At 47.1% G+C, this 25,137-nt stretch overlaps 1 protein-coding gene across 1 annotated transcript in view; it reads right to left on the bottom strand.

Moving 5' to 3' along the window:
- Window positions 1-25,137, bottom strand: part of RBM5 (RNA binding motif protein 5) — a 242,450-nt gene that overhangs the window by 208,479 nt on the left and 8,834 nt on the right. The window contains exon 2 of the mRNA XM_086938797.1: window positions 24,622-24,695. Within this exon, the coding sequence (XP_086794923.1) occupies window positions 24,622-24,638 (17 nt within the window). The 5' untranslated portion in view covers window positions 24,639-24,695. The remainder of the gene's footprint in view (window positions 1-24,621; window positions 24,696-25,137) is intronic.

Consider the following 25,137-nt stretch of genomic DNA (forward strand, 5'->3'; position numbering starts at 1 on the left):
CGTAAATCTCATAGGGTGCAGTGTTCGATCTACCTTTGGGATTGTGGAGTAAATGCCGTAGTTTCTCTTCTTGTGAGGCACATGTTCTGTTAGAAGTTCCTGCACTTCTTGCAGTAATTGAGATAATTCCCTTTGTGAATGTATCTTTTTTGGTTTTGTTAGGAGGTCGTTTGCTTAGCTCTATGCAGTAACCATTCTGCATTCTCTTTAACATCCATAGGTCCGAAGTTATTTCTTTCCACTCCTGGAAGAAACATTTTTGTCTGCCTTCCACTGGTGTTGTATGATGACTGAACTGTTCACTTACAAGATGTTGGGTTTGTGGAGGTGGAAATGCTGTGTGCACACTCAGTGGGGTTTTCTTTAAGTGTGCCCCTTTTGGAATGCAGTCACTTGGGTGTGGTATGTGGACCGCCTCTTTGTGGTGGACCTCTTCCCCGGGGGCGCCCACGAAAGAGCAATCTTCCCTGCTGGTAGGGGTTGTTGACCATGGCTTGATTCCTGGTATGTTTGGTGTGAGGTAGTAGGTGACGACCTCTAGCTGTTGGTCTTCTTGAAGGGGTGCCCCTACGCATGCCTCTGAATTGTAGAGCGCCCATAGACCTTGCGGTCTCATTGTCTTTTTTCAACTGATTTAGATTATCAACAACGCTCCCAAACAATTGTTCTCATTTGCCTGCTCAATGTTTTTGCTGTATCAAGAGCTGACTAAGCATGTATTCACAGTGTTTTTACCCCCTTCCACTAAGTGCGTAGCTCTCTTTTTGGAACTGTTCTAGTAAGTGTTTCAGTAGTTCCTCTACCTATTCCCAATGCGGATATGCATGCTGGTTTATTAATACATTAGAGTTGGCTATGCGCCACTTGTTTGCCACAATTCTCTCTACCTTTCTTCCCACTAGGTCCATCCTCTTAATCTCCTTGTCTGGTGGCGAGCCAACAGTGGTTGGCACATTTGCTCTTTTCCTAGGAGTGGAAGTGACAAGAGTCCACTGTTACTGATCCGTTGATGTAAATTGGATCTTTAGAAGAATGTTTGTATTTCTTCTCTGCTCTTGGTAGGACAGCTCTGCATGTTGCAGGCTCCTTAAATGTGTCCTTTCCTTGATCCAATATACTTGGCAGTATTGGAATTAATTGATTTCTTGAATGTGTTGGCATTAAAGTTTCCAACAGAAAACATAATTGCGGTTTGTCTTTCAAATGCACTCCATAAGTTTCAGCTGCATTTTTTAATCACTTGATTGCACATCCCAATGTCATCTGGTAGTGAGGGCCTCGAGGGATATACATATCAATCGCCTCTTCTGGTGATTCGGCGTCAAGATCTTGCCATTGGAGGTCTTGAGTCCCTGAGTTTACCGACTCCACATGTGTGTTAATCGACTCCTATTCCTCGAGGAAGAATCCTTTTTCCTCCTAGAGCGGTTCTGGTGTTGTTGGGGGCTGCAACTCCTAGGTGACTACTTCGGTTTAATGTTTCATGATTGGCTTGAAGCTTTTGTTGAATTCTTTTTTGAGCTCGCCATTTCAGCTTCGAGGCGCTTCCTTTTTTTCCTCTACCTCAGACGAGTGCGTTTCGACGCCGAGAGTTTCGGCCTTTTCACGCTCGCAGACACCGAAGACCGTTTCGACCTCTCCTTTGTAGACGGCAAAGTGCCTTTATCATGTCCATCTTTCGATCCATGGATCTGAGGGAGTGCCGGTCTGTGGATGCTTCTGCGATATTAGACACCAAGGCTCCCTTTGAGGCTGTAGTCAGTGGTTTGTGACTAGTCTACTTTTAGCGAGGTCAAAGTATCCCTTACCTCCTTAGAAGTCTTCTTGACAACTACCTACCGGACGTCTGCATTCTCATCTGCATCAGGCCCTTCGGCTATGCCCTCTTCTTCGCTGGAGAGGCCCAGGTCTCGGAGCGATGATGTAGTGCCCTGCATGTTGTAGTTGGCCCTTCTCTGCCTCTCACCCTCAAATTCTTTGAGGTGAGGATGGGTTCCAGTCTTGACTTTGATGATCCAGAGGCAGTCAAACTGGGTGATCTTGCTGCGCATACTTGGGAGGACAATTTCTGCAGAACATAAATGGTGTCTTGTCTTTTACCTTGCGCAGGGAGGAAGCCTGTCTACGTCACAGAGGGACACCAAATGGTGGTTTGTCGACGCCCAACCACCAAAAAAAAATAAATTATTCCAGACCCAACCACTAGATGGCAGAATAATGCATAGCATGTGAATCCAGAAAAGATTCAAGCGGCAAAAACATGGTTATGTATTGGCTCTTACTAGTTAAAATTGTCAAGACTTGTTTAACTGAACCTCATATTCGCTTGCTGCTGTCCATCTTGTTGTCAAGACTTTGATCCTTCAGTTTCCTGAAAAAAGGACTCAAAACTCTAAATAGTCCTCTTCGCAGAAGATCTGTTCCTCTTACTCCCGTGGCTCAGAAGTTTTGGGGTGCCTCTAATTTTCCCAGGTCTTGCACCTCATTTGTATTCAGTTAATGATTTTGACAGAATACGGAAATATCAGAGGGGTGCATGGTTATCCTTATTCTGAAGAACTGCAGGTACTTCAGCATTTAGTCTTTTTTCTCTCAATCGAGTTTTCTTCTGCATAGAGTGCGGCAGCTTGTTAGACTTGGCATCTTTTGGTGTGTGAGTTTTTGCTTTCTGACCTTCCGGTTTTTACTCTGTTTTTGCTGGTGTACTGTTTCTGCACACTTTTCTCACTGCTGATCAGTGGTAAAGTGCAAGTGCTCCTGTCGTAAATTGTGTTATGGATTGGCGTTTCAACTATTGGATATTTGATTTACTGGTTAGTCCCTAGTAAAGTGTACTGAGTGTGCCAGGGCCTGTGAAACAAATGCTACTAGCGGGCCTGCAGCACTAATTGTGACACCCACGCGAATAGCCCTGAAAAGGTAACTCGGACCCGCCATTGAGGAGTCTTGCACATAGTTTGTAACTGCCATGTCAACTTGGTCAGTGCACACTTGCCAGTCCCTCGCCTTCCCTTTTCTTACATGTCAGACACCCCTATGTTAGGCCAAAGGTACCCCCGTAGGCCAGGTACAGTGCATGTGAATGGTAGGACATGCCCTGGTATGTGTGGCATGTCCTGATAGCGAATTACGGCCAATTTAGCTTTTCGTTATTTCAAGGCTAACTGTTCACCATAGGACAGAATGGGGAGTTTGTTTTTAACATTTTATAAACATAACTGGCCCGGGGAATTAGGTAGAAAAATGAAGATTAGCATGCCTGAACTCAGAATCTCAAGCTGCATCGTTTAGTGAAGGTGACTTTTACATCCTGAGTTTGAAAACACCACTTTTAGAAAGTAGGTATTTTTTTGCTCCGTCATCCAGTGTGCTTCTGCTGGAATGTGGATTTTGGGATATGAAGATTGGGGCCCAGACCCCTGAACTTTAAAACTCTTTTGGACCAATAAAAAGAGCTGAAGAAGCTGTGAGGAGGAACTACCACATTGCAGTGTGCTTTGCGGTGTTGGCCTGCAGTGACTGCTTCTGTCTTGGGCAGTGAAAGCACTGGACTTTAAGCAATCTACTTTTGTGATTTTCTCCAAGGGCATGGGGTAGAGCATGCCCTCTGTTCACGAAGTCTCAGGAACAGCAAAGACTAAGCTCTTCTGCCCTCAGCACTGGGTCTGTTTGTTTTGGGCTGCAACAGAAAAAAAAAACGACGCAGAAGCAGCACCGCAACGCGACCCTGGTCTAACGGACGCCTTGGTATCTCCAACGACGCTCCACGACGAAATCTACGTCGCTGCTTGCACCGTGGTTTGAGGGCACCGCTCGTAAAGTTACACGACGCACCGCTCTCATCCCACACCGCAGCCTTGGCCTACCGACTCCAGCGCCATGGACTCCACAGCACTTCAGCAACGATGACACTTGTTTGCACCGTGACCTGCCAGCACCGCGACGAGCACCTCATTCACTTTACACTGCGACCCTAGTCTCACCGTCGCCGCCATCTGACGCCGCCACCAAGCCTCTGCTCGCACCGCCATTGAAGCGCTACTGACTAAAACAGAGAGGAGTTTGATCTGCAACGCGTGTGACTTCAAGGGCCCGACGACTCCTGCACAGGCACCTGCAGACGCCGTGCTTTCAGAAGCTCAACGAGAGGTCGCCGACACCCTGCATTTCTAAAAAGGTACTGTTTGCGGTCCCCCGTCCTTTTGTAGTGCTTACACTGTATTACAGTTGGTTATGTGCAAATGCTTTACAAACTGCCTCCAAGATAAGCCTGACTGCTCGTGCCAAGCTACCAAGGGGGTGAGCAGGGGTTATTTTAGGGGTCCAACAAACTTATCCTGACTAGGATGGCGGTTTGCCAGCCTACCAAAAATCCAATTTCTAACACCGCTGTTCTCTTTCTCGGCAAATAGGTCTCAGCTGCGTTGGCGTTTTGGAGATTCGTCCACTTTGTGTCCTTAGTGCTGGACCCATGGGGTTCTTTCGACCTTCGTTTGGCAAGAATTTCAGCGCTGAGGCAGTCTCTGGGGCTCTAGTTTGATAGAGACTAGCTCGCACCCTACTTCCTGTGTTACCTGCAGTCACTTTTCTTTGTTTTCTGTGCTTCAGCTCAACATCCATTTCCTTTTCAACATTTGAGCCCTCTCTCTCTGCAATGTCCTGCTCCTCACAGGGCAATCCGAGGTCTCCCAGTGATAGAGACTCTTTCTGTCCCTGTATGGAGTAGTGTGCCTGTCTCTGCTTCTCCACTGCTCGGAGTGTTTTGGGTATGCACTCTGACCAAGCTTTACAGGCCTCAGTGTTTTGATCAACCTCCACTTATCTGTTGAAAAAACAGTTTCTCTACCCGAGCAAGACCTCTCTCTAGAAGTTGTATTGATGCTTTTTCAGTCTGGAACTTCATCCTTACTGTCAAAGTATTCTTTCGATGAATGGAGATCTTACAGCAATGCTTCCAGACCAACACCAGAAAAATAGAATCTGAAGGTGGAGACTACAGATGGGGAGGGCTGAAAAATCCTAATCACTCAAGTTCCAGGAAACAAACTTTAGAGGCTTATGGTTGAGATGAAAATAATTACTAGGATTCTGAAAAAGCAGGCGATGTTGCCCGTAAACTGCAGGGGCTAAGATCTATCTTGGGGACAACAGTTGGTATTAGATGGAACCTACCCCTGTTTAACTAGTCAGACAAGGGGAACAAAATGGTGAAGTTATCTATCATATTTGAAAACAGAAGATCTAAAGTAGACACTTGTTCAATCATCAATAAAAGGATAAATGTGAGATCTAACTTGTATGCAAGATCTGCTAAATTCTTATCTTGAACTAATTGAGCCAGAGAAATGTATTTAATGGTGTCAAATCCAAGATGGGGTGTTTAACTTCACCTTCCCTGATAATATCAAGAGAACAGAAGAACATAAGTTACTTACCTGTAAACTGTGGTTCTCCAGTATTGGTGTCTTTCATAGATTCACATGCTTGAATATTCCCCGTCGTCGAAGTGGGAGTCCCACGGTACATAAAATAGTAGTAATATATGCATGTATATATGAGAAATATTATAAATAAAATATACATACATATAATGCAATAAAAATGTAAACTTAAAAAAGTACCATAGAACAGAATAGGCCCATTGAAAAGCCCAAGGGAGAATTCACTTTAGTAACTTATAGGAGTCATTATGTGTTGGTCCACATTCCAGCCAATCAGGCTGTAGCCTCCTCTAGAACCTTCTCCTCAGAAGCCCAAGTCCTCAGATTTTCGCAGCACAAGTAAGTATAAATGCTTGAGGAGAAGAGAGCCTCTGAGGGGAGGATGGGAGGGTCGCATGTGAATCTATGAAAGACACCAATACTGGAGAACCACAGTTTACAGGTAAGTAACTTATGTTCTTCTCCAGTATTAGGGGTGTCTTTCATAGATTCACATGCTTGAATAAGAATAGAAAGCAGTAAAAAACATACATTAGTCATAAAGGAAGATACAAATTAAGTTTAGGCATACCTTATCACTTAATAAGCAATAAAAACCAAAACATGACAATACCTTTATGACTGGAGGCGGGTAGCAACAGAGGCGCACCTTTAATGGAAAAGATTCCGCAGCACCGCTTGACCCACTGCCGTATCCGCGGCATCTGTTGACTGCAGGCAGTAATGCTTCGTGAAAGTATGGCTGCTGGACCAAGTAGCAGCTCTGCAGATTTGTCTTAGAGGTACCCCCGCAAAGAGGGCAGCAGAAGTCGACACAGCTCTCGTGGAATGAGCTCGAGCAGGAAGGGGCTTGCCAGCCCGCTGATGACAATAGGATATGGCAGACGATATCCATCTGGTGATAGTCTGTTTAGTAACGGGTTGTCCTTTGCATACTGGGCCATATGCAACAAACAATTGATCAGACTTTCTGAAGGCAGCTGTGCGTTGGATGTAAAATTTAAGACAGCGCTTCACATCCAGAGTGTGTAAGGAGCGCTCCGCTGCAGATTGAGGTGCAGGGAAGAAAGTCTTAAGAACAATAGGTTCATTGAGATGAAAGTCACTGGGAACCTTAGGAATAAAACTGGGATTTGTTCTCAAGGTGACAGCCTCGTTGGAAAATTGCAAAAACGGTGGTTGTATAGTAAAGGCTTGGATGTCGCTGACGCGTCTAGAAGAGGTCAGAGCAAGTAACAGAGCCACTTTCCACGTGAGGAACTTCAGATTGGAAGAATGGATGGGCTCGAATGGAGGCAAAAGCAGCTGAGACAGAACTAGGTTGAGTCGCCATGAAGGTGGAGGCCGACGGATTGGAGGAAACATCCTAAAAAGGCCTTTGAAGAACTGTCTTATGATCCTGGAAGAGTACAAAGATGTTATGCCATCATGACGGAAACGAGAGATAGCAGCCAGAAAAACCTTAAGGGTAGAGTGAGATAGTCCTGATTTTGCTAACGACAAAAAGAATGGCAAAATTTGTTCTGGCTGAGCACACATGGGGTCTAGTGATCTAGTGGAACACCAAGCGCAGAAACGCTTCTATTTCAGCTGGTAAGTTTTGACAGTAGATTGTGCTCGAGCATTTGATAGCACTGCCCTACAATCCTTGTCGATATTCATGTGTGCAAACTCATAGTACTCAGGTTCCAAGCATGAAGTTGAAGGTATGCTGGATCCGGATGGCATATTTGACCTTGATGCATTGTGAGAAGATGCGGCAGAGGATGCAACCGTATCGGCTGTGTCAGAGAGAATAGGAGGAGATCTGAGAACCAAGGGCGTCTCGGCCATTTGGGCGCGATCAGGATCATCCGACATGGGTGGAATCTCATTCTGTGTAACAGACGTGGAATGAGCGGCAGAGGAGGGAATGCATAACTGAAGGTGTTCGACCAATTTATTGAAAAGGCATTTCCACTCGACTCTTTGTGTGGATGCCGGCTCGCAAACGTTAGACATTTCCTGTTGAGAATCGTTGCAAAGAGATCCAACTGCGGTCGGCCCCACTGTCTGAAGATGTAATCCAACGTTGGTTGGTGTAGTTCCCATTCGTGGTTGTCCGAGAGGGCTCTGCTGAGCGCGTCCGCCAGCACATTGGCCACACCTGGTACATGAATAGCTTGGAGATGTATTTGACGTTGAAGAGCCCAGTCCCAAATTTCTTGTGCCAGCTGTGATAGCACGAGAGATCTTGTGCCGCCCTGTTTGTTGATGTAGTGCATGCTGGTGGTATTGTCTGTCTTCACCAACAATGTTTGTCCCTGCACTACTCTTTGAAAGGACTTCAAGGCCAAGAAAATCGCCAGTAGTTCTAAGCGATTTATGTGCCAAGTGCGCTGAGACGCTGTCCACTTGCCCCTCACTGACATTCCGTCGAGATGAGCACCCCAACCCTCTAGGGAGGCGTCTGTCGTCAGTGTCAGTGTTGGTTGTTCGTCCTTGAATGAACGACCTGTTGCTATATTTGGAGGATGGGCCCACCACTCCAAAGCTCTTTGCATGCGAGACGTGAGATGGATCTTGTCCTCGAATGAGCCTGATACCCGTTTCCACTGGCTGTCGAGATCTTCCTGAAGGACTCTCATGTGCAGTCTGCAGTTGGGAATCAGTTGAATGCATGAGGAAGCCATGCCGAGGAATGACTTGTACATTCGAACAGAAACGTACTTTCTTGACTGCAGGAATTGCACCTTCTGCAACATTCTGCTCTGACGTTCCTGTGAAACGAACACTTGCCCTAGCCGAGAATCGAGCGAGGCTCCTAGAAAATCTCGCTGTTGAGAAGGGTGAAAGTGTGACTTCAGGCAATTGATGGAGAAACCTAAAGTTTCGAACAGGGATATGCAGACCTGTGTGTGTTCTTGTGTCAGTTGGAAAGTCCTGGCCTTTATGAGGCAATCGTCCAGATATGGATAAAACTGGATGTTTTGTAAACGCAGGTAAGCTGCCACCGGGGCTAGGATTTTGGTAAACACCCTCGGTGCCGATCGAAGGCCGAATGGAAGGACCTTGAATTGGTAATGAAATTGGCCGACTGTAAAGCGAAGGTATTTCCTGTGCCTGGTGTGAATTGGCACATGGAAATATGCATCTTGAAGGTCTATTGTCGAAAAGAACTCTCCTGGAATGAGGAAATTCAAGATTTGAAGCAGGGTTAGCATCTGAAAAGTCTTGGACGCGATGAACTTGTTTAGAGCCCTCAGATCCAAGATGGGGCGCCACTCTCCTGACTTTTTCTTCACTAGAAAGAAACGGGAGTAGAATCCCTTGCCGCGTTGAACTTGCGGTACCAATTCTATGGCTCCTGTCCTGATCAGAAGCTGCACCTGGGCCAACAGTTCCTTGAAGTGGGGAGAAGGTGGGCCCGAAGGCGGGCGAGCGGGGGGGAATTTCGTAAATTCCAGGGTGTGTCCTTTTGAAACTACATCCAAGACCCATCGGTCGTTGGTGATGTTCGACCAATTGGAGAAGAATTTCGAGATTCGACCTCCAAGATGCACAATCCTCTCACTGTTTTTTGCTGGTGTTCGCACCACCTCTGTAGTTGGACTTCCGCTGGTAAGGCCTGGAGGTGGATGAACGATTTTGGGACTGATAGGATCCTCTTTGCCTGTTGTCGTAAGTGTATCCTCTATATTGGCCCGTGCCTCGAAAAGTAGAGGTTCCACCTCCTCTACCACGAGCCCCACGAAATGGCCTCTTTCTGTATTGCAGAGTCGTTAAGGACTTCGCTGTGTCCGTGTCTTTTTTGATGAGTTCCAAGGCATCATCAACGTGCTTACCAAACAGAGACTCGCCATCGTAGGGCAAATCGAGCACTCTGGATTGAACTTCCGGCCGGAAGGTTGTAGACTTCAGCCAGCCTTGGCGACGCAAAACTGCAGCACCCGCCAATTGACGGAATCCAGTAGAGGCTATATCGACGGCACAGTCGATAATTTCCGCCGAAATCTTTTCTCCCTCGAGAATGATGGATTGTGCTTCTTCCCGGATGGAGTCAGGCATTTGTGGAAGTAGACCAGCGATCTCGGACCACATTTGACGGTCGTATCGACCCAGAATGGCTAAGGCGTTGGAAGCTCTTACCGTTGTCGCTGCCATTGTGGTAAATTTTTTACCAATGGAGTCCAATTTGCGGCCATCCTGATCCGGAGGGGAAGTTAAGGGAATGGCAGGATTTCGAGACCTTTTTTGTGCCGCCTGAGTGATTACTGAGTCTGGTTTAGGCTGTGAAACTAAGCAGGCCGGGGAAGTAGGCGGTGCTTTATATTTCTTGTCCAGCCTAGGTAGAACGGCTGGAATGGAGTTAGGACGTTCCATCAACTTCAGACCCTCTTCCCATATGTGGTCAATAATAGGAATGGTATGAGTTTGGCGTTGAGGCAAGTCTTTAAAGTCATACAGAAAACATTCTGCTTGCTGCGTTTCTAACGTTAGGTGAAACCTCTTTGCTGCACGGACCATAAGACTGTGGAAACTTGCGATATCCACTGGTGGCGAAGTTCTCGGTGATGTTGGTGGAGTAGAGGGTGTCTGTGCCCTATAATTGTCCCAATCCTGCATTTCCTCATCATCAGTGTCATTATCTCCAGTGTTTTGTGGAGTTTGACCCTCATTATCTGTATCAGGAGCAGCACCTAAAGGAGACGTAGGTGCAACAGTCGCTTGAACTTGAGGCCTAGGCGTTGGAGACTGTGGTTGAAGCACTGGAGACTGAGGGCGTGGAGCTGGAGCCTGGGACCGCTGCACTTGGGGTGCTGGGGAAGGCGGTAACGATGGTGGAAATCTACGATTGTAGACATCCAGCATATGTTGTAGGTTTTTTACCATAGACATAGGAATTTGTGTAAAGCGTTCGTAATTAGGTTGTTGTGTGCTATCCAATGGAAAAAGGACGTTCCCATCTTCGACGGTATGATCCGCATACTCATCCTCATCGCTATAGTCCTGACACTTAATGTGTAACTCCGATGGACTGGTTGCTGGTTGGTAAAGTTGATCAACCTCTGAATCATTTCCAGATTCCTCTGCTCCAGATTGAAATAATTTCTCCGGAGGTTGTGACCCACTCCTAATAGGACTTAACTGTATTAGCGGTACAGACTTGAGGGACGCAGTAGAAACCACTTTGAAGGTGGTAGCAGATTGTAGGGGTTGCTGTGTCGTCGACGAGCCCGTCGACGAGAGTGGCATAGCTTTAACACCCTCTAGTTGTTTTTTCGTTGGCGCCGCTGCATCCGGCGCAGGAAATTTAATTTTGGTAGATGATGATTTTTTGGCCGTCGACGGGGCCGTCGACGAGGCCGTCGACGAGATCGCTGTCTTTGCCGTCGACGAGGGGGTCGTCGGCGGAGCAGTCGTCGACGGAGGGATCATCTGCGTCGATGGTATCGTCGACGGGGCTGTCGTCGACGAGGATCCGGTCGTCGACGATGAAGTCTTGGTCTTCGTCGACGGGATAGCCGTCGACGATGGATGCGTCGACGGTGGTTTCTTCGTCGACGGTTTGATTGACGAGATCATAATAATTGATGAGATGGGTCTCACCTCCTGGCTGCTCGTCGACGAGGTGATCATCGTCGTGGCAGAACTAGTCGACATGGAAGAAGTAGTCGTCGACGTGGAAAAAGCCAAAACAGACTTCGTAGACGCCGAAGACGTCGACGGACGCGTCGACGAGCCCGTCGACGAGCCAATGCCCGTTTTAGAAACGGAGGGCATGGTCTTGGGACGAGACGCCAGAGAACCAGGTCCCGTAGGCGCGCCCTGAAGCAAGTCTTGTGAGGAGACATCCTTGGAAGATCCCAGCTTTTTACTCTTCTTAAGAAAAGGAGAGGGGATTTCAGTCTCAGACCCACGCTTCTGAGAGGTTTTAGATAAACCAGATGACAAACTCTCAGCATCGGACACGATGTTGTCAGATGACTTCAACTTCTGTAGCCACAGAAGGAGACGAGCCTCTCTGTCCCTCAAGGTCTTAGGAGGAAATTTGCGACAGAGTTTGCAGGTGGAGACAACATGGTCCGGATATAAACAGTAAATACACTTACTGTGTGGATCCTCATGAAAAAGGCGAAGTTTCCCACAGGATGGACAAGCCTTGAACAGAGTTTTCCTTGAAGAAGACATTTTTGAAGAAAAATATGAAGAGATATGAAGAAACTTGAAGAAAACTGAGCAGAGCTCAGGGAGACTCCCTTCACACGACGTGCGGTAGAAAATCTGAGGACTTGGGCTTCTGAGGAGAAGGTTCTAGAGGAGGCTACTGTGAGAAGGTGGCCTGATATGCAGTGGTCACTATTCTAGTGCCCACTATGTATCAGTCCAGCAACCCTTATTGATGATTGGTTGTAAGTCAACCTTATAGACCAGCTATCCTAGTAGCATGGATACGAGCAGTCTAAGGCTAAAGACTCGAGAGGGCGTGTTAAGCCAGCTGTTTACCACACATATACCCCTTGAATACCCAGTGAAAGGACACCACACAAGTGTTATGAAAATAAACAGTTATTTATTAAAGATCACAACAGCCCTGTACTCTTTATGAGGACAGGGTACTAAGCACAAACCAAAACTCTTACAAAAATACTTAAGTTAGCACAGTATATACAAATGCCCGAGGGGCACGGAAAACCATATACTCTAAAAGTGGAATGTGAACTTCCTAGCAGGTAAGTAAAGTACTAATAGCTTTTGGAATCGCTAGGACTTGACTAGGGAATCGTTAGATTACGACTAGGAGGCCTAGGGGACTCGGGTGCAGTGTGTGCACTCTCACGCGAGATGCGGGACAAAAGTCTATGGTAGCTAGGAATTAGAAAGTTAGTGTTCTCGGGCGAACCCGACCTGGTAGGGAGAAAACGAAAGTAGATTCTGACCCTTGGATAGTGAGGCTATGCTGGGGCACCGAAATGCCGAAGTTACCTAGCCCAGGGGCTGCAGCTGCATAGGTCTGAAAAGACGTCGGGAATCCTCGTAGACGGACCAGGAGCCGGAAGAAAAGATGCTGGCCGGTGACCAGTGAAGAAAGTTCAGTCGGATCCAAGCCTGGATCTTGAAGATAGATGACACCTGAAAGCAGAGGGGACCAAGTTCGAGACTACTAGCCAGTAGTCAGTGGGCACCAGGAGGGCACCGGATGGTAGCCACCTCGACTAGGTGAGTGGGTGACGCTTGACTCGAAGATCTCACGGACCAGGAGGCGTTGTCGGCGACCAGGATGGAGGATCGAGCTGTCCCACGAAGATAGAAGCTGTCGGCGTCGCTGGACCCAGGATTGGGCAACAAAGCCTTGGCAAATTCAAGCCCACGCGGTGGACCTAAAATGGCGTCTGGAGTGGACCAGGAGGGTCCGGGGTGCCTCTCTTGAAGAAGGAAGCAAAGGCCAGCCTGGAGCAACCAGACCAGCAGTCGTGAAGTCGTTGGGCGTCGTTCAGAGGGCCACAAGCCAGCCGGCTAGTAGCCAAACAACGCGGTGCACAGCAAACAGCAGAAGGGCCCCACGCAGATCGTGGAGATGCAGGGGGGCTGATCTTGGGTGCTGGAGCTGCGCAGGGTTGGGGCTTCTCGGACCCCAAAGCACTCACCAGTGGAGGACACGGTGGGCTTGCAGTAAAGATGTCGTGCAGTCTTGGCGATCGTCGGTCCCTTGAGGTCTCGTCGCACTCACGGTTCTCAGCTTGGCTGTAGAGGTGAGTAGAGGTCAGAGGTGCCAGGGAAGCCGGGTCTCGTCGAGCTGGGTCGTCGGATTCGTGATGAAGGACTTGCAGCAGACCGCAGTGTTCTTTAGGATGGTGCCTGCGGATGCAGGGTGACTACTCCTTAGCCACAAGGGAGAATCTTGAAGAAGAAATCGTGAAGTCCTTTCGAAGAAAGTGGTATCTTGATTCCAAAGATGATCTAATTTTAACAGGGGGCCCGTTCCCATCTTTATACTAAAAAAGGGGGCTGACCCGGTGACTAGGTCCTGCCTATGGGTGGGACTAGGTGGGGGGTGGTTACACCCCTCAGCCATGCCGGACTTCCCCAGGCCAGGGGCTGGTGTGCCCCTGGAACTGGTTCAGACCGGCCTATGCGTAGTGAGCACCGGGGTGCCACTCAGCAGTCACCTTCCTGTAAAGCCCTGCCTACCCAGGATACACAAAACCATGTCTGGGACGGTGCTAGCACCGCCCCTGACAGGAAACCCTTTGTCCAGGCTCCCCTCGCTGGAAGGACTCCCAGCTGCAGGGGGTCAGACTCGTGTCTGTGGTGGCAGCATCCATTTTGTGGAGCTGAGGCTTCAGTTAACTTTAACCGGGGTTCACAGTTACATACATGTCGTGTCCCTCTAGAAGGGTGGAATGCTAACCCCGTCGCCAGAATTGGCGAGGGGTTAGTATTCCAATTCGTATGACACCTTACTCGACATGTTTTGATAAAGCAATACCAAAGATAGCATTTAACCGCGAGGATTATAATGCACTTAAGAGTATATGGTATGCGATATCATGGAACAGCTATTAGGACTTGATTCCGCAAGCTGCAGACAGGCTCAGCTCATGCCAGAGCACCATCTCACACGATTCCAAGCACTCTGCCTTCAGGATTGTCAAGGCCTGCCATAGGAGTGACTGATAGGAATCTGTGTGTCCATTTTAGGGTTAGGTATAGGCATACTACACCTACAGCAAAGGGTGATTACACGACTTTGCCCCAGCTGTCATGCAGCCAGTTGTGTCAAATTTAGGAGGCCAGCCAGGGGTGGCACAATACGTGCTGCAGCCCCTGGCAGCCCTGGGTACACCTATGCCCTGAGTTACAGGGTCTGATAAGGGGGCCCAGTACCAATTGGAAATGTACCTAGGGTACATGGAATCCATTTTAAAGAGAGAGCAGTAGGCCTGGGGTCCTGATTGGCAGGGTCCCAGGTCGACTAGGTCCAAAACCAGCTAAAACACAGGGCAAAAAGTTGGGGGCAACCATAGTCAGGATGTACCTTCCTACACAACCCCCCCCCAAACGAAAGGAGATAAGGCTATCCTTGTCCAGGTAAGCCTCTATTACCTAAGTGGCCATATAAGGAAGTACCAGCTCTGGCTTGGTTTCCCCCTGTGTCATGGTCCACTAGGCAACCCCTCACCCTAAGGGTATCTGAGGGTCTCCACCATAGGGAATCTCTGTCTCTGGTGTGTCTTGGGAAAGAAGAAGGCTGATGCTGGGATGGAGTACTGAAGTGAGGCTCCTCTACCTTTGGGCTCAACTTCCTCCAATCACCATCCATCATATGTGCCTGTCTTTCTTTAGCTGAGATGCACTGAGCTCTCAGGGTCAGCCTCTGGCTACCTAAAGCTGGAGGCTGAGTCCCTCTGTTTGGCGTACTGGAGGGACAGGTCAGGTCTGGGGTTTTTAGGCCCCATGTTTGGCTGTGCCCAACAGTGTCCAGCTGTGGGAGTTCCCTAACTGCTTTTAAGGGGGATCCCTCAGGAGTCTGTTCTATTTTCACTTGGCTAGGTTTACTAGCTTCAGTGATCCTAATCTGTTGATTAAGGGGTTCTTTTGGACAGGGGGCCCTTTGGGGTCCACCACTGGCCTCCCTGATCTCTTCAGCCCTGGGCTGACTGAGGCAGGGTAGAGAGGTGCAGGTTACCTGCTCCAGACGGGGTCCCACCTGGGAAGGGTCCACTGCCATCAGGGGCTCTGCCAGGCTAGGCCTGACTACCTCTGGGGCAGTTCCTTCAACAGGGGTAGAGTCAGTTCCCTGAGGAGGCTGGCTCTCACCTAGTGTCTGGGAGGGGGAAGACTCTTCTTCCTCCTTAATGCTCTCTGTTTGAGTGGAGTGATCCATTGTTTCAGGCTTCACAACCTCACTATCTGTCTGAGTAGAGGCTGAGACCATTTCAGCCTTGCCAACCTTTTCAGGAGGGCACTCAGTTTGTGTTTGGGCTGTGACTGTCACAGCCCTCCTATCCTGTTCTGGAAAGTCTGTCTGAGCCTGGGCAGTGGCTACCACTGCCCTTCCAACCTTTTCAGGGAGGAATGGTGCTGGGACTGGGGCTGTAGCTATTACTGCCCCACTAACCTGTCTGGATAGGCCTATCATTCTGGAATGAGTTTCTTGTTCCACCTCAGCCCATGCTGAGAGTTCCAGGTCATTCCCCAGTAAGCAATCTACAGGTAGGTTATCTGTCACTGCCACTCTCATGGGCCCTGTGACATTACCCCAGCTGAGCTTGACTACTGCCATGGGATGCCTTCTCTTCATTCCATGAATGTCTGTCACCTGATAAGTAAAACCAGGGGTCAGTTGAGCAGAGGGGACCAGATGGTCACTCACCATGGTGAGGCTGGCCCCTGTGTCTCTGAATGCCTCAACTTTCTGACCATTCACTAAAACTTCTTGTCTATACTTGCCCAAAATGTGGGGTCCAGTAGTGAAGTTGGCAAACCCCATGCCAGTCTCACAGACAAGAGTGTGGTCAGGGAACCTGGCTAAGCCATAGTCCTCCTGATTGCCCAAAGTAATGCCCACCACATTCTTGGGGGCACTCCCACCACCTGGGGGATTACCACTAGTGGTAACAGGAGGTTTAGGAGTATTACCTGGGGGTATATTTCCCTTATTACCATTTTTAGGGCAACTGGCATCACTTTTGTAATGGCCCACCTGTTTACAGGTATGGCAATAAGGTTTCTTTTGTTCAGAAGGAGTGTTCTGGGACCCACCACCCTTGTTGGGGTTTTGGGGCCCTTGGGAAGTCTTCTCTGTGGATTTATCCCCACCCTTCTCTTGAGGCTTGGTTGATTCCTTTTTCTGGTCACCACCCTGGTTTTTAGGCCTAACCCTGGTTCTGACCCATTTGTCTGCCCTCTTACCCAATTCCTGTGGAGAGGTCAACTCAGAGTCTACCAGGTGCTGATGTAATAGCTGGTTCTGACAATTATTTAAGATTTGCTCCCTCATAATTAGATTATACAATCCTTTAAAATCAGTAACCTTACTACCCAGTAGCCAGCCTTCAAAAGCCTTAGTGGCACAATCAACAAAGTCAGTCCAATCTTGAGACTGAGTTTTCTGGGTGTCTCTGAACAGCATCCTGTATTGTTCAGTGGTTAAACCAAACCCATCAACCAGTACATTTTTCAAGACTTGGTAATTGTTAGCATCCTCCACCCTTGTGGTGAGGAGCTTATCTCTACCTTTACCATCAAAGGAGAGCCACAAGATAGCTGCCCACTTACTTTGGGGAACACCCTGCACAGTGCAGGCTCTCTCCAAAGCAGTAATCCATTTGTGGATGTCATCCCCTTCTTTAAAGGGGGGCACTATCTTATTCAGGTGCTTTGTATCAAAACTCCTTTCCCTATTGCTAGGTTTATTGCTGCCACCAGTGGGAACTGTCCCACTCAATTGTTGCTCTCTAGCAAAGGCAAGTCTCTCTTTGGCCAGGGCAAGTTCTTCCCTTTCAATCCTCAGTTTGACTGCCCTTTCTTCAGCTTCATACACTCTCCTCTTAGGGGAAGACATTCCTCTGTGAGAAGAGTTGAGAGAGCCATTGGTTCGAAAGGATCTGCTAGAGCCTCTTGATAGAGACCTAACTCGTCCATTCCCAATGTTAAGCTGACCTGAGAGTGGGCCCAGGGGTCCCCCAGTACCAAGCTCATGTCTGCTTAAGTTGGACCTGCTTAGTCTGCTGACTTCTACCTGTCCCTTATCTGCCTCATCCCCTGATAACTCATCCTCATCCTCAGCAACATCTGCCTCAAGGAGGGGATGGATATCAAAGGGACCCTGTAAGGAGGGCAAACTTCCATCTGGATTAGAAGGGTCTGGGTTACCAGCCCTACTGGCATCATAAGCCTCTAAGAGACCAATCAGAAAGGAAGTGGTGGGGTTAGACCCCTGTTTTAGTTTCCTGAGAGTACACACTTGTCTCATCTCATGGAAGCTAAGAGCAGCATATTTAGAAGTGACCTGTGGAGGGTCCACTGACACAAGGGGAGACTCAGAGTTTCCTCCTTTGTCTGACATGCTGATTCTAGTGTGGTGTAAGTGATGCACCTACCTACACTATGTGTTTACCTACTGATCCCTTGCTAAGAGTTGCAGCCAAGGTGTGCTAAGCCTTGAGGAGCTACAACAGCTGGTTCAGTAGAACTCAGAGTATTCTAAGCTTTAGTTATATGTACCTAACAGTACTTATGTGATCTTTCAACAAGATATTCTTAGGATACGTGTGGTAAAACAACAGCAAGCTCAAATCCCAACCGCTGCTCACCAATGTGAGAAGGTGGCCTGATATGCAGTGGTCACTATTCTAGTGCCCACTATGTATCAGTCCAGCAACCCTTATTGATGATTGGTTGTAAGTCAACCTTATAGACCAGCTATCCTAGTAGCATGGATACGAGCAGTCTAAGGCTAAAGACTCGAGAGGGCGTGTTAAGCCAGCTGTTTACCACACATATACCCCTTGAATACCCAGTGAAAGGACACCACACAAGTGTTATGAAAATAAACAGTTATTTATTAAAGATCACAACAGCCCTGTACTCTTTATGAGGACAGGGTACTAAGCACAAACCAAAACTCTTACAAAAATACTTAAGTTAGCACAGTATATACAAATGCCCGAGGGGCACGGAAAACCATATACTCTAAAAGTGGAATGTGAACTTCCTAGCAGGTAAGTAAAGTACTAATAGCTTTTGGAATCGCTAGGACTTGACTAGGGAATCGTTAGATTACGACTAGGAGGCCTAGGGGACTCGGGTGCAGTGTGTGCACTCTCACGCGAGATGCGGGACAAAAGTCTATGGTAGCTAGGAATTAGAAAGTTAGTGTTCTCGGGCGAACCCGACCTGGTAGGGAGAAAACGAAAGTAGATTCTGACCCTTGGATAGTGAGGCTATGCTGGGGCACCGAAATGCCGAAGTTACCTAGCCCAGGGGCTGCAGCTGCATAGGTCTGAAAAGACGTCGGGAATCCTCGTAGACGGACCAGGAGCCGGAAGAAAAGATGCTGGCCGGTGACCAGTGAAGAAAGTTCAGTCGGATCCAAGCCTGGATCTTGAAGATAGATGACACCTGAAAGCAGAGGGGACCAAGTTCGAGACTACTAGCCAGTAGTCAGTGGGCACCAGGAGGGCACCGGATGGTAGCCACCTCGACTAGGTGAGTGGGTGACGCTTGACTCGAAGATCTCACGGACCAGGAGGCGTTGTCGGCGACCAGGATGGAGGATCGAGCTGTCCCACGAAGATAGAAGCTGTCGGCGTCGCTGGACCCAGGATTGGGCAACAAAGCCTTGGCAAATTCAAGCCCACGCGGTGGACCTAAAATGGCGTCTGGAGTGGACCAGGAGGGTCCGGGGTGCCTCTCTTGAAGAAGGAAGCAAAGGCCAGCCTGGAGCAACCAGACCAGCAGTCGTGAAGTCGTTGGGCGTCGTTCAGAGGGCCACAAGCCAGCCGGCTAGTAGCCAAACAACGCGGTGCACAGCAAACAGCAGAAGGGCCCCACGCAGATCGTGGAGATGCAGGGGGGCTGATCTTGGGTGCTGGAGCTGCGCAGGGTTGGGGCTTCTCGGACCCCAAAGCACTCACCAGTGGAGGACACGGTGGGCTTGCAGTAAAGATGTCGTGCAGTCTTGGCGATCGTCGGTCCCTTGAGGTCTCGTCGCACTCACGGTTCTCAGCTTGGCTGTAGAGGTGAGTAGAGGTCAGAGGTGCCAGGGAAGCCGGGTCTCGTCGAGCTGGGTCGTCGGATTCGTGATGAAGGACTTGCAGCAGACCGCAGTGTTCTTTAGGATGGTGCCTGCGGATGCAGGGTGACTACTCCTTAGCCACAAGGGAGAATCTTGAAGAAGAAATCGTGAAGTCCTTTCGAAGAAAGTGGTATCTTGATTCCAAAGATGATCTAATTTTAACAGGGGGCCCGTTCCCATCTTTATACTAAAAAAGGGGGCTGACCCGGTGACTAGGTCCTGCCTATGGGTGGGACTAGGTGGGGGGTGGTTACACCCCTCAGCCATGCCGGACTTCCCCAGGCCAGGGGCTGGTGTGCCCCTGGAACTGGTTCAGACCGGCCTATGCGTAGTGAGCACCGGGGTGCCACTCAGCAGTCACCTTCCTGTAAAGCCCTGCCTACCCAGGATACACAAAACCATGTCTGGGACGGTGCTAGCACCGCCCCTGACAGGAAACCCTTTGTCCAGGCTCCCCTCGCTGGAAGGACTCCCAGCTGCAGGGGGTCAGACTCGTGTCTGTGGTGGCAGCATCCATTTTGTGGAGCTGAGGCTTCAGTTAACTTTAACCGGGGTTCACAGTTACATACATGTCGTGTCCCTCTAGAAGGGTGGAATGCTAACCCCGTCGCCAGAATTGGCGAGGGGTTAGTATTCCAATTCGTATGACACCTTACTCGACATGTTTTGATAAAGCAATACCAAAGATAGCATTTAACCGCGAGGATTATAATGCACTTAAGAGTATATGGTATGCGATATCATGGAACAGCTATTAGGACTTGATTCCGCAAGCTGCAGACAGGCTCAGCTCATGCCAGAGCACCATCTCACACGATTCCAAGCACTCTGCCTTCAGGATTGTCAAGGCCTGCCATAGGAGTGACTGATAGGAATCTGTGTGTCCATTTTAGGGTTAGGTATAGGCATACTACACCTACAGCAAAGGGTGATTACACGACTTTGCCCCAGCTGTCATGCAGCCAGTTGTGTCAAATTTAGGAGGCCAGCCAGGGGTGGCACAATACGTGCTGCAGCCCCTGGCAGCCCTGGGTACACCTATGCCCTGAGTTACAGGGTCTGATAAGGGGGCCCAGTACCAATTGGAAATGTACCTAGGGTACATGGAATCCATTTTAAAGAGAGAGCAGTAGGCCTGGGGTCCTGATTGGCAGGGTCCCAGGTCGACTAGGTCCAAAACCAGCTAAAACACAGGGCAAAAAGTTGGGGGCAACCATAGTCAGGATGTACCTTCCTACAGCTACAGCCTGATTGGCTGGAATGTGGACCAACACATAATGACTCCTATAAGTTACTAAAGTGAATTCTCCCTTGGGCTTTTCAATGGGCCTATTCTGTTCTATGGTACTTTTTTAAGTTTACATTTTTATTGCATTATATGTATGTATATTTTATTTATAATATTTCTCATATATACATGCATATATTACTACTATTTTATGTACCGTGGGACTCCCACTTCGACGACGGGGAATATTCAAGCATGTGAATCTATGAAAGACACCCCTAATACTGGAGAATCTCACCCGCTAGCAAAGGGAATATTGCTCCACTATCACAGTATGTATGTATGTATGTATAGGCATTTATATAGCGCACTACTTACCCGGAGGGTCCCAAGGCGCTTAGCAAGTGGCTAAGAAAGAATGAACCCCCTCCCTTAGGGTGCGGTATCTCGACCAAAGGCAGGCAATACCCAGATCCAAACAAATTTAAGAATCAGTTATCCCTTGGAACATCCCTATGAAAATTAACTCAGCCCAAACATAAATGACAAGCTCTAAAGGGCACTCGGATAGAATTTGCTAAGGATTGCAGATGGGAAAGGCATTGCTGGCCTTAATCTGGATGAACACCTTTTCTGAAGGTACCAAAAAAAAAAGATATATATAGATTATATATATATATATATATATGTGTATAGATGCCACCAGCTGTTGACTGACACCCACAGTGATATGCAAAGCTTCGAGATTTTCTCTAGCCCATAACTTTTTTTTTTTTAAGATACCAGTCCTGAAGCATGAGCTTAAGCACCACTTGATTTAATTTTTTTGTAACGAAGAATTATCATTTTCCAGATAAATGCAAAAATAATTAACTGCAGGATAGTGCAGAGGTCAGAGCTTTTACAGACCAATGTAAACCAAATATCAGTCAGTACGAATGATTGAGTATCCAAATAGTGAGAAATTGACATCCATTTAGAGATCCGGATGAGGGAAACTAAATAGCATCTGAATCCATCCTAAACAAATGGAAAAGTCTTGTACAATTCTCCTGTTTGAACCAACTAGAACAGATATAGAGGCTGAAGCGGTCAATGAAGCAGTACCAAAAAACTTTCCCTTGGAAACCGGTTGTATTGACTGCATGTAAATATTCAAAACCATTTCCCAAAAGGATATGGCCGGCCTTTGCACAAAGTCCTGTTTGTTGGGGAACCAGAACACATGGACTTTCAATGTCAACAAGACACCCACAAATCCTTATAATTTGTCAGGCGACTTAGACAAACTGATTGATGGTTTGTGTCATTCCATAAGGATATGAATTGTTTTCAAGTCGAGTTATGGCACTTGAGACCTGTTCTAATGTCAAATTTCTGGATATTGAGAATTCCGGCTACCCCTGATGAAGTGGTCTCTTGCTGATCGTCATAGCTCCTTCAGATGACCTGGTACAACTTGACACTATGGCCCCCATCTAACCCGGGCAAATAAACTTCTGTTGAGGTTACGAACTTGCAGGCTACTAGAACAAACACTCTTACATCGAGGAGTTGCATGCCGTTTTCGTACTTTGTTTTTCAAACAAAAATTAAGAGGACATTGTGTGTAAAATATGTTAAGATACATAGAGAGTCTTCTAGTGGAGAAAGGAAATGTCACGATTCAGTAAGCTTTTTTCATGGTTAAGAGGTTTACTCTGCTTTGATAACGCATTCCAACCTTGTGTGTAATAGGAACTACTTATTTTTTTGAAAACGTACTATTTATTGATTTTGTACAAAACATACATGAATCATTACACAATAGTTGCCAACACGTCCGCACAAGAGTCACGCAAGAGATAACCCTTAAACAGTGAAACATTACAGTGGTTGCTATTATGATAGGGCTACGCTATCAATGCCCCAAATGTAATAAACCCGTTCTCAACCTAGCTCAGTCTTCATTCCACTAGCAACTATAGTTTCCCTCCCCCTCCCCAGCCCAGCCCAGACATGTATGTCGCAATCTCGTAGTGCTTGTACTAATGCTTCCCATGCTGCTGCAACCTCTAACGCCTTGTCGTTGTTTTGCCTACGCACCAGCTGGTATTTCAACGCACTCTCCGGAAGTAATAAGAACTACTTATGTTCAATAAAAATCAGTGTGAGCTACTACAAGATTACATTAGTGGCGACCATATGTAAGATTTCTAGCAGTGACCACACCTCAGTGTATCAGACAGGGCAGCCAGAAGTAATAGGGAGAAAAAAACAGGGGGGGGGGGCCTAGTCAATTTGCAATCACAGATAGTTAGAGGACATGGCTGAGTAAATGTATATCTTGTAGTACAAATAGATCTGTGGATTCCAGTGTCTTGAATTGTGCAACATAATTTTTACAGATAATGTTCCAGGGGGTGAACCGAGATGTGTAGTAACAGCCAACACATGCTTTGCCCCTTCCTGACAAGCAGGCCTAGGACTTTCTCACGGTGTAAGGTCAGCAACTCGAAAATGATAATCATATTAGTTTAACAAAGTTCGGAAAAAGGTCTAAGAGGTACTATGCGGTCTGGAGTTGCCATACAGCAGAGCGGCCCTGAAGGTAGTCCATCAATTTGGAATGCCTCTAACAAGGGACGTAAAACATCCAAGTTGCAAGGTCCCAGCACGAAAGTAAGAATATTTGTAATAAGTCCCCCCACATGATTTGTCACTCAAAAACCAGCTTTGAATATACCTAAAAATTTAGCCATTTTGCTCCAAACATCAGTTTGTGAATTCTGAAAATACTTGTTTCTGGCTTGAACACACAGTTTGGCACACATACATTATTCAACCAATTAAAAGCAAATTCAGTAGGCTGGTATGCACACTGGAGAGCTATTCTTAGGAGAAGCCCAATTGCTCAGGTTTCATTTTTTTTACATTAAAGATCTTATCCACTGAAAACCACTACTAAAGTGATACTACCCTCCGCTTAGACTGAAATTCCAGTGACATTGTAGTGAAGGCAGACCTCTGCTTACGTACATTGTTAAGTTAGCATGAGCTTATTAGAAGTTTAAATGTCATATTGCCCTTTTGCACACAACACTGCATATAACTTGTTGTAAGTTTAACTGCATGGATATCTTCACATGAGAATGGCTTGTTTTCAACATCACTAGACTTACACCGCGACCTAAGTCTGCACAGTGAGTGCTAAAGCCTCCATGGTTATTATAACAATGTTAGCTGTTTTCCAAGCTGATCGGCTCATGCTTAGACACAACGTACACGCAGCTGCAGCTAACTGAAATTCTAGCGCCTTTAATATGGCATTGCATGTGTGATTTTAGACACTTGGAAGAATTCAGTTTCCAGAGAGAGTTTGCAGATCCTGATGTGATTCACTCCTGCTGATCTTAGAGGTATGGGGTCCCCTTTTTAAGCCTAAGAGACCTTCTATATTTTAAAATCATAGTTCCTAGCTAGAGAGGGTGGCATACATGGCACTATAGGACCTGTTTCCACTATCATATTAATATGATTTCTACTCTTGTATTTTATGGAATTGTAACAAGGCTGCTTGTATGATTTTTAATCATATGCCTGCTTATGTTTGCAAAAATACTGCATCTTAGAGCACGTCGTTAAAATAAACATTTTAAAATTCACTGTGTCTCTTTTTACCCATGTTGTGGACTGGTATGAGAATAACAAACGAAGGAGTGTTCTGGATTCCCACCATTCCTGAGAGTAACATATGTTGCATGTTCTGGGTTGTCTAATCATTGGTACCTTTGCTATAGGACGAAGAGCTAATGTGACACTGATGCTAGTCGGTTAGGGTTTCTAGGTACTGAGGCGAGTTATTTGGTCCACCACAATTCCTTGAGGTCCTGGGTCTCTGTATGAGCAGAATCCCTGCAACATGTGCCTTACACATCTGAAAACATTGCAAATGTTGCTGCTTAAGTATAACAGGAGGATCATGTATAACAAATGTTTTACTTCACTTAATACGTTTGTTCTACTCTAACCCCTACAGACACCCACTGCATTATATACCATTTTGGTTTTGAATAACATTGCTCTAAATGAAATACTTCAACTGCCAATAAAGGACCATAGGCTTATCTTAAATGCATAGCCAGTTACAAACTAACAATTAAAATGATGCAAGGCAGAGTCACACATACCGTTTGTCTGAGCCCATGTTTCTTTGGCACTTGCCTTCTTGTCGGCGGGCCTACCACATTAAAGACAATTACCCCTATGGAAAAAAAATACATCAAAGTCAAACACAGTATAGGAAATGTTTAAAGCTTGAAGAATACAAAGCAAACTAAAAAAAAAAAAAAATTTTAAAAAGGCATATGATACGGGATTTTTTTTTTTAAGTTGGCATGGAAAATGCCCAACACTTTTTGTGCAAGCCCAGATGTTGTTACCCTATGGGGAACTGCTAAGACTTCGAAGAAACAGCACAAGGGATCAGGATTTCGAGGCGGCTACCTCGGATTGCCTCACGCGTTTTTGTCTTAGAGGGTATGTGATGGGCTGTTACAGAGCACCCTTAAAAAAGTCAGAAGAAGTCAGAGGAAAGAACGGAGTAAAAAAATCTTTGAATAGTGAGACCAGTAAAGAATGGAAATTCAGGATGGTGACCCCATACTTCTCTAGGCCAACCATTTGAGAGCCATGTTGAGAAAGAC

The sequence above is a fragment of the Lissotriton vulgaris genome, chromosome 9, assembly GCF_964263255.1.
Source record: "Lissotriton vulgaris chromosome 9, aLisVul1.2, whole genome shotgun sequence".
In the NCBI taxonomy this organism is placed as follows: Eukaryota; Metazoa; Chordata; class Amphibia; order Caudata; family Salamandridae; genus Lissotriton; species Lissotriton vulgaris.